At 39.6% G+C, this 18,963-nt stretch overlaps 1 protein-coding gene across 2 annotated transcripts in view; it reads left to right on the top strand.

Moving 5' to 3' along the window:
- Window positions 1-18,213, top strand: part of APC (APC regulator of WNT signaling pathway) — a 125,115-nt gene extending 106,902 nt beyond the window's left edge. For both annotated transcript variants that reach the window (XM_040621974.1, XM_040621975.1), the window contains exons 11-15: window positions 2,414-2,553; window positions 3,081-3,158; window positions 3,450-3,566; window positions 7,877-8,091; window positions 10,658-18,213. In XM_040621974.1, coding sequence (XP_040477908.1) covers window positions 2,414-2,553; window positions 3,081-3,158; window positions 3,450-3,566; window positions 7,877-8,091; window positions 10,658-17,198 — 7,091 coding nt within the window. In that variant the 3' untranslated portion in view covers window positions 17,199-18,213. The remainder of the gene's footprint in view (window positions 1-2,413; window positions 2,554-3,080; window positions 3,159-3,449; window positions 3,567-7,876; window positions 8,092-10,657) is intronic.
- The last annotated feature ends 750 nt before the right edge of the window (window positions 18,214-18,963 follow it).

Below are 18,963 nucleotides of genomic sequence, written 5' to 3'. Positions count from 1 at the left end.
TTAGTAGATCATTTCTCCTTTCTTGAGAAAGTATCACGGATACTGCCACACCGAGCAGGATCTCATACAGGCACGAGGCGTAGTATGTTCTGTTTTGGTATCAGTAGCCTGGTTTGTAGTGCTCAGCATCTTGGTGGTCTTATCAGTATGCAGGGCCGCGGTCTTCAGATCATCAGTGACTCCCATGGAGTTTCCTGAGTCAAAACCCTCCGTTCTTTTACTGGCTCCTTCTCGTTTACTCAAGTATTACATGGTGGGAATTCCTCAAAGCTCTGTCCTAGGTTTTCTTCGTCTCTAAACAATATCCTCCAATCCATGGCTTCAGTTACAGTGTTTTCCACGTCCTCTCTCCTGAGTTTTAGATAATTATCAAACTCTTCATCTGACATCTTCACTTACATGGTTTTTCAGACATTTTTAACTCAACTTCCCCAACTGAATTTGTTATCTCCTTCAGCCCCAAACCTCTGTCTCTTCCAGGGTTCTTTTTCTCAGAAAATGGCATGGCAGTCAACCCAGTTCCTCAGGCCAGAGTCTCGGAAGACATACCATAATTCTATCCTCCTCATCCCCTGCATTTAGTAACTGAGTACTTTAACTCTGCTTCTTAAATTTATCTCAAATCGCTGCTCTCCTTTCCATCCCCAGTTCGGGTCACTCTCACCTCTCCTACTCTGCAGATCTTTGTCTTTTTTGGCTCCCCACTTCCAGTTATCCATTCTGCGTCCTGCAACTGCAGGAATCTGTTTAGAATGTACGTTTAATTATTCCTTCCCCTGTCGGAAATCCTTGGTGTGACATATAAAGTCTTGCATGATACGGCCTCTACCCATTTTGTAGCCTCATCTTGAGACTTTCTCCTTACTGCTGTGTATTTCAGGCTCGGGGGCTCCTGCACACACTGTTTCATCTGTCTAAAGTGCTTTTCTGTTTTTCCTGCCCCACCCGTCTTTAGATACTCATTCATCCTGTACGTCTTTCTTAACCTAAACATTATTTCCTCAGCCTTTTTCTTGATAACTCCCAGTCTAGGTGAAGTCCACCTGTTTACCTTTCCCTGTGCTTCTGCACAGCCCTTATGCCTAAGTGAGTTGTTCAGAGTCTGCCTTTGCTCTCATGTGTAAGCTCCATAAAGACAGTCACTGTATTGTGTTCACCGGCTATGTATTTGTCCATCATCATGGGTGGATGGAAGAAAATCTTCCTAAATATGGTTTGGGTTTTCCTTAACCAAATTAATTTTCACTTATCTATATTCAGACTCATCTGTCCCTGCTGCTCGTCATAAAGATTTGCACCAGTCTTCCTACAGTTAATTTTCCTGGCCTGGAATTCTTGACCCAAGTTAGAACTTTGTATTACGAACTTGCAGATTCCTCTACATACTGACCCTTATAGATCATTTACAAAAATACTAAACCTAGAGATCCTCTTCCAGATTAATAACCTGACTGTTTAGACTTAGAATTTCCAAGAATCACCTGTTTTTGTTCATCCTCCTTTTTTCTGTCTAAGCCACTTCTCTGTGACAAAACAATATCTCCAGTCCCATGATGACTAATATTGATGATGAATAATATTTTGAATAGCTTCCATATGCATTTTTATTTTTATTCACTCGCTCACCATTTTGCTTTACCTTTGGTTTTTTTGTTCTGTTTTGTTCCTGCCTTTTCCTTTCTGTCTTTCCCTTTCCTTTTCCTTCGTTTCTCTCCTTGCCTTCCTAGTGTTGACCACTGTGGGCATTACCAGGCATACCCGGTGGTGGGAATCAAGGGGAAAGAAAATACTACATCCTAGCGTAGTTGGTATTTGACACTTGTGAGTATCAAAGAAAAGTAAGAAATTCTTAAAAATATATAAATAACAAGTGGTTTTATAGAACTTAGTAATAAGTTGAACAGATAATTCTTTTTCATAAAAAAATTAGCTTTGCTTCCTGCACAGTTTCATTTAAAAGTCCCAGGATTCCTAATGATAATTATTTGGCAGATAAAAAAACATTAATTAGGCCACAGTGTATAACACTGAAGAATGTTTGTAAAGTTGTAATAATAAAAATAAGTTACCTTTTTCTGCCTTCATGGAGGAAGACCTTGTGTTAGAACATAGCCTTCTTCATCAATGACAAGATCGAGCACATGTGCAGTAAACAGAGTATAGTCTCACTTCACTCAGTAAGGCAAGGGTCTGGAGGGTGGAGAAGACTGGCGGAAAATGGAGTCATTATCAGTTGTACTTTGAGTATCACACAGAAGTTCTTTGTAACAATTTTTGTAGCTTGTAATTCTAAAGACGTATTTAAATCATATATTCTCCTTTGAAATGTCTTCCTAATAATTAATTTTTAAACTTGGTACCACTTGTTTTATTTTAGATTATTGTCTTTTTCCTCTTGCCCTTTTTAAATTAGGGGGACTACAGGCCATTGCAGAATTATTGCAAGTGGACTGTGAAATGTATGGGCTAACTAATGACCACTACAGTATTACATTAAGACGATATGCTGGAATGGCTTTGACAAACTTGACTTTTGGAGATGTAGCCAACAAGGTATGTTTTATAAGATCTGTTTCTTAAGATATCTCTGGTGTGAGTTAGTTTCATACAAATGCCTTTTCGCTGATTTTCTTTTTTCACTCTCCTCCACTTTCACTTTAAACACTGATTTAAAAAAAACCTGAACTTCACACACCACTGCATAGTTTACTCATTAGGTTGTCTTATGCCTAAACAAAGGCAAAAGATGGAACACAGTAGTGGGTTTATTTAATTGCGTTTAAAATACTCTTCCCAGGAATGAGAGCAATAGTCTAAAAATTCTGATGACAGATGTGAGTGTTAAAACCCTTTGCTTATCATTTCTTATCACTTACTCATTTTATTTTTCCAGTTTACTAGGAGAGAACAGATTGCAGAAGACTTCCTTTCTGTAATCTGGTTCTGGGGCTTTAGGGGTGAAATATTCGGATGATTAAAATGAGACCATTAAAACTGGATTTGAAGGTTGTTAGTAAAAAATAAAGCACAGCATCCGGTTGCCTTGTTAGTGACCCTCTGTTCCATTTCTAATTTTACAGGCTACACTCTGCTCTATGAAAGGCTGCATGAGAGCTCTTGTGGCCCAACTAAAATCTGAAAGTGAGGACTTACAGCAGGTACCAGTTAGAATTTCAGATGTTTGTCTTGGATATTAGTGGGTTAATATCCTGATTTAGATTAATTTAAACTGTGGCTCAGTATTTAGTGTCTCATGTTTCAATTATGGTTACATTAACACCAGAATAAAGGAAAATAATTAATACTGTAGGAATTCTTTTTGGCACTGTATTAGCATTTAGGAGGAATTTCTTTATTAGTACATCTCTGCTCTTACCACTAGCATTCAAAACAAAACAACTATAAATTATTTTATATTCAAATTATTCTAAAATTAATTTCATTTGCAGGTTATTGCAAGCGTTTTGAGGAATTTGTCTTGGCGGGCAGATGTAAATAGTAAAAAGACATTGCGTGAAGTTGGAAGTGTGAAAGCATTGATGGAATGTGCTCTGGAAGTTAAAAAGGTACCTTTGAAAACATTTAACATTCTAATTTGGATTTCATTTTTGGTTACTTTTTTGCTACCCTTTCCCACCCTTGAGATTCCCTAATTTCTGACCTGCTTATCTCACCAGTTCTTAGTCTTAGACTACTCGAAACTTGTGAAGTATTAAGAAGGAAAAGACTGCGCGAAGCAGGCTAGGATAAGTCAGGGTTTCAGATTGACACTATCAGCATCTTGGACCAGATAATTGTCCTGAGGGACTGCCCTGTGCTTTGTAGGGCGTTTAGCAGCATCTTCGGCCTTTGGCCACTAGATACCAGTGCACTTCCCCTCAGTCATGACAGTCAGAAACGGCTCCAGTAGTAGTACCACAGGTGCCCCAGAAAGGCGAAGGGAGAAAATCACCCCCAGGGGAGAGTCACTGTGTACATGGTGTCATTGTTACCTCTGTGCTCTCCGGAGTCCTCAGTTTTGATAGTCACCTTATCAAGAGGTGATCAGACCCAAGAATAAGGAATTCCTCAAATAATAATTTGTTTACAAAAGGAAATATCACCAGGTGGCATATCTACTTCAGAGACTAAGCTAACTTAAAAAGAAAAAAATTAAACTTGAAATTTGGGAGGGACTAAGCAGGTCTTCTTAGCTAATCTGAGCTTCCTTTGACCCAGCCAGTCCCACTAGACCCACAGCCTACATTTTTTTCCTTCAAAATTTCCTTTTTAGAGAAGGCAAAGAGTTTTAGGTTTTTGTTTATTTATTTGTCTATGTGTTTTTGTGAAATTATTTTATACCTGGAAACCCCAAGAAAATCAACTGAAAAATCATTAGAAATAAGAAAAGTATTCAATTAAAAAAGTGGTTATAACGATAATATTCAGATATACTTAGGATCTGCACAAAAATACCTTTAAAAAACTCTTGAATCAGCAGAACACTTGTATTTCTTGCAGGAAAGAAGATATATGAATGGCCTATAAGCCCTTGAAAAAATACTCAGCATCATTAGTCATCAGGGAAATACAAATTAAAACTACAGTGAGATGCCATTACACATATTATATTGGTTAAAATGTAAAAGATTAACCAAGTGTTGTCAAGGATGTTAAGCAGCTGGAACGCTCGTGCACTGCTGGTGGGAATGTAAGACGGTATACCACTTTGGAGAACACTTGGCAGTGTTTTAAAGTTACACATATACCAACCACACCACCCAGCCATTCCGGTCCTAAGTATTTACCTATGAGAAACAAAAACTTCTGTTTGCACAAAGTCTTAAACACAGGTGTTCGCAGCAATACTGTTTGATAGCCAAATTACTAGAAGTAATTCTAATGTCCATCAACAGGTGAATGGTTAAATAAATTATGGGATGTCCACAATGGAATAGTATTTGGCTATTTAAAAAATGAGCTATTGATACATGCAACAATCTGTAATGACCGAAAACAGATCAGTAGCTGCCTGGGGCTGGGAGTGGATTGCAAGAGGGTACTAGGAAATTTGGGGGGATGATATAAATGTCTGTTATCCTGATTGTAGTGATGGCTTCATGGGTATGCTCATACATCAAAAGTGATCATATTGCACATTGGAAATATGTGCAGTTTATTGTTCTCCAATTATACCTTGATAAAATTATACCAAAAAATTAGCATCTACACTTTGACTCCTAATCAAATGTGTATATTTTCAGAAAGATTTAATGTGTTTGCATGTATTATGGGAACTCATACTGTTGCTAAGAGTTCATGACTTTGTCTTTCAAGGACCTCAAAGATCTTTATACAGATAGTTGCTACAAACTGTGAAACCTATAATAAAAGATTCCTCCTCCTGAGAAATGCAAAAGAAGACCATAATAAATGAAAATACATACCTAGTTCTTATAAAGGAAGAGTAGTATTTCAAAGATTATCATCCATAAATTCATCTATAAATACTTTTTTCATCTATAAATTTTTAATGTAAGCCCCATCTTGAAAAAACTGGCTCAGCAGAAATTTATAATGTCCAATTTTGGTTTGGGCCTGCTTCTGGTTAACAATGTTAGAATTTACTTTTTTCCTCTTTTTCTACATTCAATGCAATAGTCATTCTGAACATTCTCTTTTTAATTCATCGCCTCTTCCGTTTCAGCTTTACTGCTAATGACCAGGAGAGTCCGAACTACCTTCCATATCCCCATGCATTGCATCATTTTAACTCCATTGAGCTGGCTCATACTCTTCTATACAGAACCTTTTCTTCTCTGCATTCTGTGCCCCAAGCATTGCTGTTTACTCAAAGCTATTAGTCCCTGGGCGCCTGGGTGGCTCAGTTGGTTAAGCATCTGCCTTTGGCTCAGGACATGATCCCGGAGTCCTGGGATGGAGTCTTGCATCAGGCCCCCTGCTCATCAGGGAGTCTGCTTCTCCCTCCACCTCTCCCCCCTGCTCATGATCTCTCTTTCATTCTCTCGCTCTCAAATAAAATCTTTAAAAAAAAAAATAGCTGTTAGTCTTTTACTCCTATCTTCTATCTCCTGAGTATAGAGATGGCTTTTTTGTTTCAGCTATCTTTATAAGAGGCTTAATGTTTTGAAAATTAAGAAAGCAAACAAAAAACGCTTTCTGGTTCTTCTTGTAACTCCTGCAGTGTTTCTCTTTTTTCTGTAGCAACCACAACACTGAACAAGTCACTGGCTCCATTCCTTCACTGGCCATACCTACTTCAGTTCCTTCTAATTTTGCTTCTAATAAAATCTAGGTTTATAGTTTAACTGGGGTTTCTTTTCTCCCTACACCTGTATTTGATACTTTTGGATCACATACCTTATTGAAACTCCTTCGTTTTTACCACCTATACTTAAACGTCTAATCATTTCTCCTCTACTTCTAACTATAAAGCTTCTTTGAAACAAAACCCTTTCCTCTACACATAGTCTCGTAGAGAGCAACTTCTGTTTTCCTACCTTTACCTCTCACCTCTGACCTTTGGGCCATTTGTAGCTGAGCTCACTTAACACCTCTGAACTGTTGCTGTTTTCTCTGTTCTCGGGATAATTGACTGTCCCATCTTTACCTCAATCACAGTGTAATTAAAAGTGAGCTCTTAACCTTCTCACATCTCGATTGGTGAAAGCACTTCTTCCCTGCCTCCCAGTAAATTGTATTTGCTCCTAGATTCTCTTAATTTCCTGATGAAGAGAACACAGTGGCTAGCTATTTATTGGGTCAGGCCCAGAGTGTTTGACCTGACATTCAGGGCCTTCTTTTACCATCTCACCTGACCTAACACTGCTCCCCAGCATGGACTTGAATCTCCTATGTGTCTTCTTTCTATTCTTCAGTCCTCCCTTGCTGATTCCCACGTCCATGCCAGGAGCAACTGTCTTCTCTCTGAATGTACAGGTCTTATCTTCTACAGATCTGCTCTCCTCCGTGTAATATTTTATTTATTTGATTAAATTCAGGTACCAGTAATCTTTCCTTTGTTCATGTATGGTTTTGCATTTTTTTTCCCGAGTCACCTGTTAGCAGGTATCAGCTTGCCACATTGGTATCCTTTGGAGTGACTAATTGTGATAGGCACAGAGTAGATTTTTAATGAATGTTTGTTCCTTGGTTAATTTATAGTAAGAAGAAAAACTGACATCAGGACCATGTCAAGTTTTAACCAAATACCCTTAATTATATACTCAGTGTTTTGGTTTTGTAGCAATTACAATTTGACAGTTTGCTATGATGTTATATACCAAGGAAGTTCTAATTTTTTTAATTACTTTGTTTCTTTGGGAATTTTAAGAAATTGGAGTTTTTGCAGTATGCTTATTTTTTTAATAAGTCATAGTGTTACTTTTGAATCAACCACATATAAGTATATATGTGTGCTTTTTATACAAACAATATTATACATACTGCTTTGCAACTTGCTCTTTTATTTAATAATATGTCTTAGACATCTTTCCATATCAGCACGTAGAGGATTTTTTTTCTGGTTTCTATTATCATGCAGATGTTCTCTTCACAATGCACACCATGTTTCATATTCTAATATGAGCTCTTGTAAGATATGTGTGTACATCTAAACACTTAGAATAAAGTTCAGAAAGGTCATTAGTTTAGTATTCTTGTTCTGTTTGTTCTATGGGGCTATCGCTTACTTAAGTTCCATTTGGTATTTTATCAGTTTTTCTAAATGGAGAGGGCCTATACTTTGCCCATGAGGGGTGAGCAGCAGGGGAGATAAATAATAACAATAACAATTTATTCAATAGAAGTAAACATAGAAATTGTAAGAGGCATATTCCAGCTCTAATTAGATGACACATGTTCTGTTTCTCAATAGGAATCAACCCTGAAAAGCGTATTGAGTGCCTTATGGAACTTGTCAGCACATTGCACTGAGAATAAAGCTGATATATGTGCTGTGGACGGTGCGCTTGCGTTTCTGGTCGGCACTCTCACCTACCGAAGCCAGACAAATACTTTAGCCATTATTGAAAGTGGAGGGGGGATATTACGGAACGTGTCCAGCTTGATAGCTACAAATGAGGACCACAGGTAAATACAGCATTTTATATTACTTTTAAATGAGTTAGTGTAGAATTCATACCCTCAAAAAGACCCAGTTGTAAGCAGTGTTTTGTGTAATTGTACAAGTGCTAAGCCAGATTATAATACAGTGAAAAGATAACTATTAATTCCTACCTTGTTAGTATATTTATTCTAATAAAAGTTTATAGTATAAAGATGGGTAGAAATAAACAGATGACAATTGAGAGGTATAACCCATATGAAGGGAAAAAAATTAAAGTCACGAATACTACAGAGAACAAAATCCCATTGTATGTTAGTATGGCATAAGGGAATATAGGTTTATAAAAAACAAAAGCTATAGGTATGATCCAGAGAATCCAGTAGTTCTTTTTTTTTTCTTTTTTTAAGATTTATTTATTTATTTATTTGAGAGAGAGAGAGAGAGAGAGAGAGAGCCGGGGGAAGGGCAAGCGGAGAGGGAGGGAATCACAAGCAGACTTCCTGCTAAGTGCGGAGCCCTGCAGGGGGCTTGATCCCAGGACCCTGAGATCATGACCTAAGTCAAAATTAAGAGTCAGCATTTAACCGAAGCAACTGAGCCACCCGACACCCCCAGTGGTTCACATTTTTTTAATGGTGTCTTAATATCAATAATCTTAATATTATTTAGCCAACAGCCATTCATCTAGGGGTATGAAACCTAAGAAAGTATCTCAGATACAAGGCACACATTTTTAGTACTTGGGCTCTCTGTTTTGTCAACAAACATATGGGTATCTTGGGGCGCCTGGGTGGCTCATTCGGTTAAGCGTCTGACTTGATTTCGACTCAGTTCATCATCTCAGGGTCATGAGGTCAAGCCCCAAGTTGGGCTCCATGATGGGTGTGGAGCCTCCTTGAGATTCTCTTTCTCCCCGCCCCCCCACTCTCAAAAAATATGTACATATGGGTTTTTTCACAGCATATTTATTTATTTTTTATCCAGTATTGCTTCTCATTTTCAGAAAGACTATGAGGTACTTTTAATAACAGAACTTGTAAAGAATGTGAACATCTTCTCTTTAGGTCTTTGATGCACAGACAAGCCTTATAGCCCTCTCTGCTATGCAAAGAAGACCTCTTAAACTCAGTAAACACTCAGGTGTCTGCTAGACTTCTGAGAGAAGATTGTCATGTTAGAGCTCATTGTACACCCTTGCCAATCAGTTTTAAAGCCCTCTAAAGTTGAATATGCCATCATTAAACTTAAGTTTACCGTGCATTAAACAAGCTGTAGCTCTTTCAAGTCCCAAAGGTCATTATGCTAACTCTCAACCCTTGTTTTTATAGTTACCTTTAAATTTCAAGACCTTTCATTAGAAGTAACAACTACACACACAGCTTGACAGAGCACAATTCTAAGGGGGATGGCATTATCACAAAATCAATCCAGGAGCATAGAGGTTACTCTAAAAAGGCAGTTTGCCAGACTAGGAGCTTACAGTGTGCTCCCTGACTACATAAAGATCAATCGATCGATTTTTCTGCCTCTTCCAAGATGTCTTAGTAGTCAACATTGTGGAACCCATCCACAGATTAAGTTACCACAAAGTCCCTGTTCAGCATAAGATTTTATGATACATTCATTGGGGGAACTCTCTCACCATGTAAATCAAATATATCTGCTTGCTCAGGAATTATTTTAAAGAGAGTGTGAGTGGGGGGAGGGCCAGAGGGAGAGAGCAAGAGAATCCTCGAGCAGACTCCCTGCTGAGTGGCTAGCCTAACACAGGGCTTTATCCCAAGACCCTGAGATCATGACCTGAGCTGAAATCAAGAGTTGGATGCTCGGGGCGCCTGGGTGGCACAGCAGTTAAGCGTCTGCCTTCGGCTCAGGGCATGATCCCGGCGTTCTGGGATCGAGTCCCACATCGGGCTCCTCCGCTATGAGCCTGCTTCTTCCTCTCTCCCACTCCCCCTGCTTGTGTTCCCTCTCTCGCTGGTTGTCTCCATCTATGTTGAATAAATAAATAAAATCTTTAAAAAAAAAAAAAAAAAGAGTTGGATGCTCAACTAACTGAGCCACCCATGCGCCCCAGGAAAAAAGTTAAAAGCTGTTGGGTCAGGGGCACCTGGGTTGTTCAATTGGTTAAGCATCTGCTTTCGGCTCAGGTCATGATCTCAGAGCCCTGGGTTCGAGCCCCGCATCAGGCTCTCTGCTTGGCGGGGAGCCTGCTTCTCCCTCTCCCTCTGCCTGCTGCTTCCCCTACTTAGGGCTCATTCTCGCTGCCAAATAAATAAATAAAATCTTTAAAAAAAAAAAAAAAAGCTATTGGATCAGAATAGGAAATGCAGAACAGATTAAAATTAACACTTTTACTTCTTTTAGTCTGACAGATGAATATTTTTAAACAATAAACATTAAATGAAGTAGGAACAAAAGGAGATGTGAAATGCTTGAAATTTGTAGTATTATTTGGGGCAGTTTTATTATGCCTATTAATAAGTTTTAGTAGTTATCTTTAGATTTAACTTTGTTTTCTAACCTCTTATTTGTTGTTATAATAAGGAGATTTTTACCTTAATTTTGGGATCTCTTATTTTATTTCAGGCAAATCCTAAGAGAGAACAACTGCCTGCAAACCTTATTACAACACTTGAAATCTCACAGTTTGACAATAGTCAGTAATGCATGTGGAACTTTGTGGAATCTCTCAGCAAGAAATCCTAAAGACCAAGAAGCATTATGGGACATGGGGGCAGTCAGCATGCTCAAGAACCTCATTCATTCAAAGCACAAAATGATTGCTATGGGAAGCGCTGCGGCTTTAAGGAATCTCATGGCAAATAGACCTGCAAAGTATAAGGATGCCAATATTATGTCTCCTGGCTCAAGCTTGCCATCGCTTCATGTCAGAAAACAAAAGGCCCTAGAAGCCGAATTGGATGCTCAGCATTTATCAGAAACTTTTGACAATATTGACAATTTAAGTCCCAAGGCATCTCATCGTAATAAGCAACGACACAAGCAAAGTCTCTATAGTGACTATGTTTTTGACACCAATCGACATGATGATAATAGGTCAGACAATTTTAATGCTGGAAACATGACCGTCCTTTCACCGTATTTAAATACTACAGTGTTGCCCAGCTCTTCTTCATCAAGAGGAAGTTTAGATAGTTCTCGTTCTGAAAAAGATAGAAGTTTGGAGAGAGAACGAGGAATTAGCCTAGGCAACTACCACCCAGCAACGGAAAATCCAGGCCCTTCTTCAAAGCGAGGTTTGCAGATTTCCACCACTGCAGCCCAGATTGCCAAAGTCATGGAAGAAGTATCAGCCATTCACACCTCCCAGGAAGACAGAAGTTCTGGGTCTACCACCGAGTTACATTGTGGGACAGACGAGAGGAATGCACTAAGAAGAAGCTCTACTGCCCACACACATGCAAACACTTACAACTTCAGTAAGTCAGAAAATTCAAATAGGACATGTCCTATGCCTTATGCTAAATTGGAATATAAGAGATCTTCAAATGATAGTTTAAATAGTGTCAGTAGTAGTGATGGTTACGGTAAAAGAGGTCAGATGAAGCCTTCCATTGAATCCTATTCTGAGGACGATGAAAGTAAATTTTGCAGCTATGGTCAATACCCAGCTGACCTAGCCCATAAAATACATAGTGCAAATCATATGGATGACAATGACGGAGAACTAGATACGCCAATAAACTACAGTCTTAAGTATTCAGATGAGCAGTTGAACTCCGGAAGGCAGAGCCCTTCACAGAATGAAAGATGGGCAAGACCCAAACATGTAATAGAAGATGAAATAAAACAGAGTGAGCAAAGACAATCAAGAAGTCAAAGCACAACTTACCCCGTATACACCGAGAGCACTGACGATAAACACCTCAAGTTCCAGCCACATTTTGGACAGCAGGAATGTGTTTCCCCATATAGGTCAAGAGGAGCCAATGGTTCAGAAACAAATCGAGTAGGTTCTAATCATGGAATTAATCAAAATGTAAACCAGTCTTTGTGTCAGGAAGATGACTATGAAGATGATAAGCCAACCAACTATAGTGAACGCTACTCCGAGGAAGAGCAACGTGAGGAGGAAGAAAGACCAACAAATTACAGCATAAAATATAATGAAGACAAACATCATGTGGATCAGCCTATTGATTATAGTTTAAAATATGCCACAGACATTGCTTCCTCACAGAAACCACCATTTTCATTCTCAAAGAATTCATCTGGACAGAGCACTAAAACCGAACACCTCCCTTCAAGCAGTGAGAATACATCCACACCTTCGTCTAATGGCAAGAGGCAGAATCAGCACCATCCAAGTTCAGCACAAAGCAGAACTGGTCAGACCCCAAAAGCCACCTCCTGCAAAGTTCCTTCTATCAACCAAGAAACAATACAGACGTACTGTGTAGAGGATACACCGATTTGTTTTTCACGTTGCAGTTCATTATCATCTTTGTCTTCAGCTGAAGATGAAATAGGGTGTGATCAGGCAACACAGGAAACAGATTCTGCTAATACTCTACAAATAGCCGAAATCAAAGAAAACAGCGGGACTAGAACGACAGAAGATTCTGTGAGTGAAGTCCCAACAGTATCACAGCACATTAGAACCAAATCCAGCAGACTTCAGGCTTCTGGTTTATCTGCAGAATCAACCAGGCATAAAGCTGTTGAATTTTCTTCAGGGGCCAAATCTCCATCAAAAAGTGGTGCTCAGACACCTAAAAGCCCACCGGAGCAGTATGTCCAGGAGACCCCACTCATGTTTAGCCGGTGTACTTCGGTCAGCTCGCTCGATAGCTTTGAGAGTCGTTCAATTGCCAGCTCCGTTCAGAGTGAACCCTGCAGTGGAATGGTAAGTGGCATTATAAGCCCCAGTGACCTTCCAGATAGCCCTGGACAAACCATGCCACCAAGCAGAAGTAAGACCCCTCCCCCTCCTCCTCAGACAGTTCAGACTAAGCGAGAGGTACCTAAAAACAAAGCCCCTACTGCGGAAAAGCGAGAGAGCGGACCTAAGCAAGCAGCTGTAAACGCTGCGGTACAGAGAGTCCAGGTTCTCCCAGATGCTGACACTCTCTTACATTTTGCCACAGAAAGTACCCCAGATGGATTTTCTTGTTCATCTAGCCTGAGTGCTCTGAGCCTCGATGAGCCATTTATACAGAAGGATGTGGAATTAAGAATAATGCCTCCAGTTCAGGAAAATGACAATGGGAATGAAACTGAATCCAAGCAGCCTGAGGAAGCAAATGAAAACCAGGAAAAAGAGACAGAAAAACCTACTGATTCTGAAAAAGATCTCTTAGATGACTCAGATGATGATGATATTGAAATACTAGAAGAATGTATTATTTCTGCCATGCCAACAAAATCTTCACGCAAAGCCAAAAAACCAGCCCAGACTGCTTCCAAATTACCTCCACCTGTGGCAAGAAAACCAAGTCAGCTCCCTGTGTACAAACTTCTTCCATCACAAAACAGGTTACAAGCGCAAAAGCACGTTAGTTTTACACCAGGAGATGACATGCCGCGGGTATACTGTGTAGAAGGGACACCCATAAACTTTTCCACAGCTACGTCTTTAAGTGATCTAACGATAGAATCTCCCCCAAATGAGTTCGCTGCTGGAGAAGGGGTTAGAACAGCGGCACAGTCAAGTGAATTCGAAAAACGAGATACCATCCCTACAGAAGGCAGAAGTACAGATGAGGCTCAAAGAGGAAAAACCCCATCTGTAACTATACCTGAGCCGGATGACAGTAAAACAGAAGAAGGTGATATTCTTGCAGAATGCATTAATTCTGCTATGCCCAAAGGGAAAAGTCACAAGCCTTTTCGTGTGAAAAAGATAATGGACCAGGTCCAGCAAGCATCTATGTCTTCATCTGGAGCTAACAAAAATCAGTTAGATGGTAAGAAAAAGAAACCTACTTCACCAGTAAAACCTATGCCACAAAATACTGAATATAGGACACGTGTAAGAAAAAATACAGACTCAAAAAATAATTTAAATGCTGAAAGAACTTTCTCAGACAACAAAGATTCAAAGAAACAGAACTTGAAAAATAATGCCAAGGACTTCAATGATAAGCTACCAAATAATGAAGATCGAGTCAGAGGAAGTTTTACTTTTGATTCACCTCATCACTACACGCCTATTGAAGGAACTCCATACTGTTTTTCACGAAATGATTCTTTGAGTTCTCTAGATTTTGATGATGATGATGTTGACCTTTCCAGGGAAAAGGCTGAATTAAGAAAGGGGAAAGAAAATAAGGAATCCGAAGCTAAAGTTACCAGCCACACAGAACTAACCTCTAACCAACAGTCAGCTAACAAAACACAGGCTGTTACAAACCATCCAGTAAATCGAGGTCAGTCTAAACCCACGCTGCAGAAGCAATCCACTTTTCCACAGTCGTCCAAAGGTGCACCGGACAGAGGAGCAGCAACTGATGAGAAATTACAAAATTTTGCTCTTGAAAATACTCCAGTGTGCTTTTCTCGAAACTCCTCTCTAAGTTCTCTTAGTGACATTGATCAAGAAAACAACAATAACAAAGAAAATGAACCTGTCAAAGAGACAGAGCCCCCTGACTCACAGGGAGAACCAAGCAAACCTCAGGCATCAGGTTACGCTCCTAAATCATTTCACGTTGAAGATACCCCTGTTTGTTTCTCAAGAAACAGTTCTCTCAGTTCTCTCAGTATTGATTCTGAAGATGACCTGTTGCAGGAATGTATAAGTTCTGCAATGCCGAAAAAGAAAAAGCCTTCAAGGCTTAAGGGTGATAATGAAAAGCATAGTCCCAGGAATATGAGTGGCATATTAGCAGAAGATTTGACACTCGATTTGAAAGATATACAGAGACCAGATTCAGAACATGGTTTATCCCCGGATTCAGAAAATTTTGATTGGAAGGCTATTCAAGAAGGTGCAAATTCCATAGTAAGTAGTTTACATCAAGCTGCTGCTGCTGCCTGTTTATCTAGACAAGCGTCATCTGACTCAGATTCCATCCTTTCACTGAAATCAGGAATCTCTCTGGGATCACCATTTCATCTTACACCTGATCAAGAGGAAAAGCCCTTTACCAGTAATAAGGGCCCACGAATTCTAAAACCTGGGGAGAAGAGTACATTGGAAACTAAAAAGATAGAATCTGAAAATAAAGGAATCAAAGGAGGGAAGAAAGTTTATAGAAGTTTAATTACTGGAAAAATTCGATCTCATTCAGAGGTTTCAAGCCAAATGAAACAGCCCCTTCAAGCAAACATGCCTTCAATCTCTCGAGGCAGGACAATGATTCATATTCCAGGAGTTCGAAATAGCTCTTCAAGTACAAGTCCAGTTTCTAAAAAAGGCCCACCCCTTAAGACTCCAGCCTCCAAAAGCCCTAGTGAAGGTCAGACAGCCACCACTTCTCCTAGAGGAGCCAAGCCATCAGTGAAGTCAGAATTAAGCCCTGTAACCAGGCAGACATCCCAACCAGCTGGGGCAAATAAAGGGCCTTCTAGATCAGGATCTAGAGATTCCACTCCTTCAAGACCTGCCCAACAACCATTAAGTAGACCTATGCAGTCTCCAGGGCGAAACTCAATTTCTCCTGGTAGAAATGGAATAAGTCCTCCTAACAAATTATCTCAGTTGCCAAGGACTTCATCCCCTAGTACCGCTTCGACTAAGTCCTCGGGTTCTGGGAAGATGTCATATACATCTCCAGGCAGACAGATGAGCCAGCAGAACCTTACCAAACAACCAGGTTTATCCAAGAATGGCAGTAGTATCCCAAGAAGTGAGTCTGCCTCCAAAGGACTAAATCAGACGAATAATAGCAATGGATCCAATAAAAAGGTGGAACTTTCCAGAATGTCTTCAACTAAATCAAGTGGAAGTGAATCTGATAGGTCAGAGAGACCCATATTAGTACGCCAGTCAACTTTCATCAAAGAAGCTCCAAGCCCAACCCTAAGGAGAAAATTGGAGGAATCTGCTTCATTTGAATCTCTTTCTCCATCTTCTAGACCAGATTCTCCCACTAGGTCCCAGGCACAGACTCCAGTTTTAAGTCCTTCCCTTCCTGATATGTCTCTGTCCACACATTCATCTGTTCAGTCTGGTGGATGGCGAAAACTCCCACCTAATCTCAGTCCCACCATAGAGTATAATGATGGAAGACCGGCAAAGCGCCATGATATAGCACGCTCCCATTCTGAAAGTCCTTCTAGACTTCCGATTAATAGGTCAGGAACCTGGAAACGTGAGCACAGCAAACATTCATCATCCCTTCCTCGAGTAAGCACTTGGAGAAGAACTGGAAGTTCATCTTCAATTCTTTCTGCTTCATCAGAATCCAGTGAAAAGGCGAAAAGTGAGGATGAAAAACATGTGAACTCTATTTCAGGAACCAAACAAACTAAAGAAAACCAAGTATCCACAAAAGGAACATGGAGAAAAATAAAAGAAAGTGAGATTTCTCCCACAAATAGTACCTCTCAGACCACTTCCTCAGGTGCTGCAAATGGTGCTGAATCAAAGACTCTAATTTATCAAATGGCACCTGCTGTTTCTAAAACAGAGGATGTTTGGGTGAGAATTGAGGACTGTCCCATTAACAACCCTAGATCCGGAAGATCTCCAACAGGAAATACCCCCCCTGTGATCGACACTGTTTCAGAAAAGGGAAAACAAAATGTGGGGAATGGCAGTGCTCCCGTACGCACCGTGGGTTTGGAAAACCGCCTGAACTCCTTTATTCAGGTAGATGCCCCAGACCAAAAAGGAACTGAGGCAAAACCGGGACAAAGTAATCCTGTCCCTGCATCAGAGACTAGTGAAAGTTCTCTAGCTGAGCGTACACCATTCAGTTCTAGCAGCTCAAGCAAGCACAGTTCACCTAGTGGGACTGTTGCTGCCAGAGTGACTCCTTTCAATTACAACCCGAGCCCTAGGAAGAGCAGTGCAGATAGCACTTCAGCGCGGCCGTCTCAGATCCCGACACCAGTGAACAACAACACAAAGAAACGAGATTCAAAAACTGACAGCACAGAATCCAGTGGAACTCAAAGTCCTAAGCGCCATTCTGGGTCTTACCTTGTGACATCTGTGTAAAAGAGCTGGAATGATGAAACTCAGAAAATTATGTGTTAATTACAACTGCTATGTAGAAATTTTGTTTCAAATGAAACTTTAAAAGACTGAAAAATTGTGTAAATAGGTTTGATTGTTAGAGAGTTTTTGTTCTGGAAGCCATATTTGATAGTATACCTTGTCTTCACTGGTCATATTTTGGGAGGCACTCTTGATAGTTAGGAGGAAAATGGTAAAGCCAAGTATATTTGTACATATGTTTTACATGTATTTAAGTAGCATCCCATCCCATCATCCTTTAATTATTGCTTGTCTTAAAATAATGAACACTACAGATAGAGGATATGATATATTGCTGTTCTCAATCATTTCTAGATTATAAACTGACTAAACTTACATCAGGGAGAAATTGGTATTTATGCAAAAAACCATTCTGTTTTAGTCCTTGTGAGTCCATCTAACATCATAATTAATCATGTGGCTGTGAAATTCACAGTAATATGGTTCCCGATGAACAAGTTTACCCAGCCTGCTTTGCTTTACTGCATGAATGAAACCGATGGTTCAATTTCAGAAGTAATGATTAACAGTTCTGTGGTCACATTATGTGCATATAGATAGCTATGGTGTAACAATTTACACTATTTTGTGCTCAAAACAAAACACAACAAAAAATCTGTGTAACTGTAAAACATTGAATGAAGCTATTTTACCTGATCTAGAGTTTATCTGAAAGTAGGTAGAATTTTGCTATGCTGTAACTTGTTGTATATTCTGGTATTTGAGGTGAGATGGCTGCTCTTTTATTAATGAGACATGAATCGTGTCTCAACAGAAACTAAATGAACATTTCAGAATAAATTATTGCTGTATGTAAACTATTACTGAAATTGGTATTTGTTTGAAGGGTCTTATTTCACGTTTGTATTAATAATTTTCAAAAAGGCCTCTTTTAAAGCTTATATAAATTTTTTCTTCAAATTCTATGCATTAAGAGTAAAATTCCTCTTACTGTAATAAAAACAATTGAAGCTAACTGTTGGCACTTAACCATTCCTGAAGCTTACTTTTCTTAAATGAGATTAGCTTAGCACTCCTGATGTTTAATATTTTTTCTTACTCCGCTGGAGTTGATTTGAAACAAATTCATGTAATAGCAGTGTGAACTACCTAGCACAGGACTAGACGTAGAACATAATAGGCCCACATAGAGTATTTCCTTTTTCTTGATAGAATTCTCTACTTGAAAAATTAACTGATTATTCGTAGGTGTAAGTAGTCTCTTCCAGCCCTGTCTTGGAATGTAACTGTCCTGTCCTCCATCTGCCCTCTGTTGCTACTGGGCCCGGAACGAACACCTTTTATCACCCTGTATGTTAGGGCAAAATCCCTGCAGCCAATTGTAATCAGCATTTTGCCATGCTCAGAAAATGCAAGTCACATGGAACTTCAAAGGTAGACTTAATACCATTAAGATATGCAAAAGACTATTTAAAAACCCCTGCCCGTTAAGGAAAACTTAGTTTTTGGTGGGTAGAGTTGTGGGGTACATGTTCCAGTGCCCCCTTCCTCTCAGAGCAGGGAGATCCTCCTTGAAGGAGAGAAGGAAGATAAACCGATACACGTATTAACAGGTAATTTAATGTATCTTCCCAGAATTTGTCCTAAATGATGAGACGGTGAGAATGACAAGTGCTCACATATTTGTTGAATAAATGAAACTTTACTTTTAATGATAAAATTCATGCGCTCTGCATTTGGGGAAGGGAAAAGATACTTAGGTATG

Source organism: Ursus maritimus, unplaced genomic scaffold, assembly GCF_017311325.1.
Source record: "Ursus maritimus isolate PB19 unplaced genomic scaffold, ASM1731132v1 scaffold_5, whole genome shotgun sequence".
Taxonomy (NCBI): Eukaryota; Metazoa; Chordata; class Mammalia; order Carnivora; family Ursidae; genus Ursus; species Ursus maritimus.
This window is presented reverse-complemented; position numbering and strand designations above follow the sequence as displayed.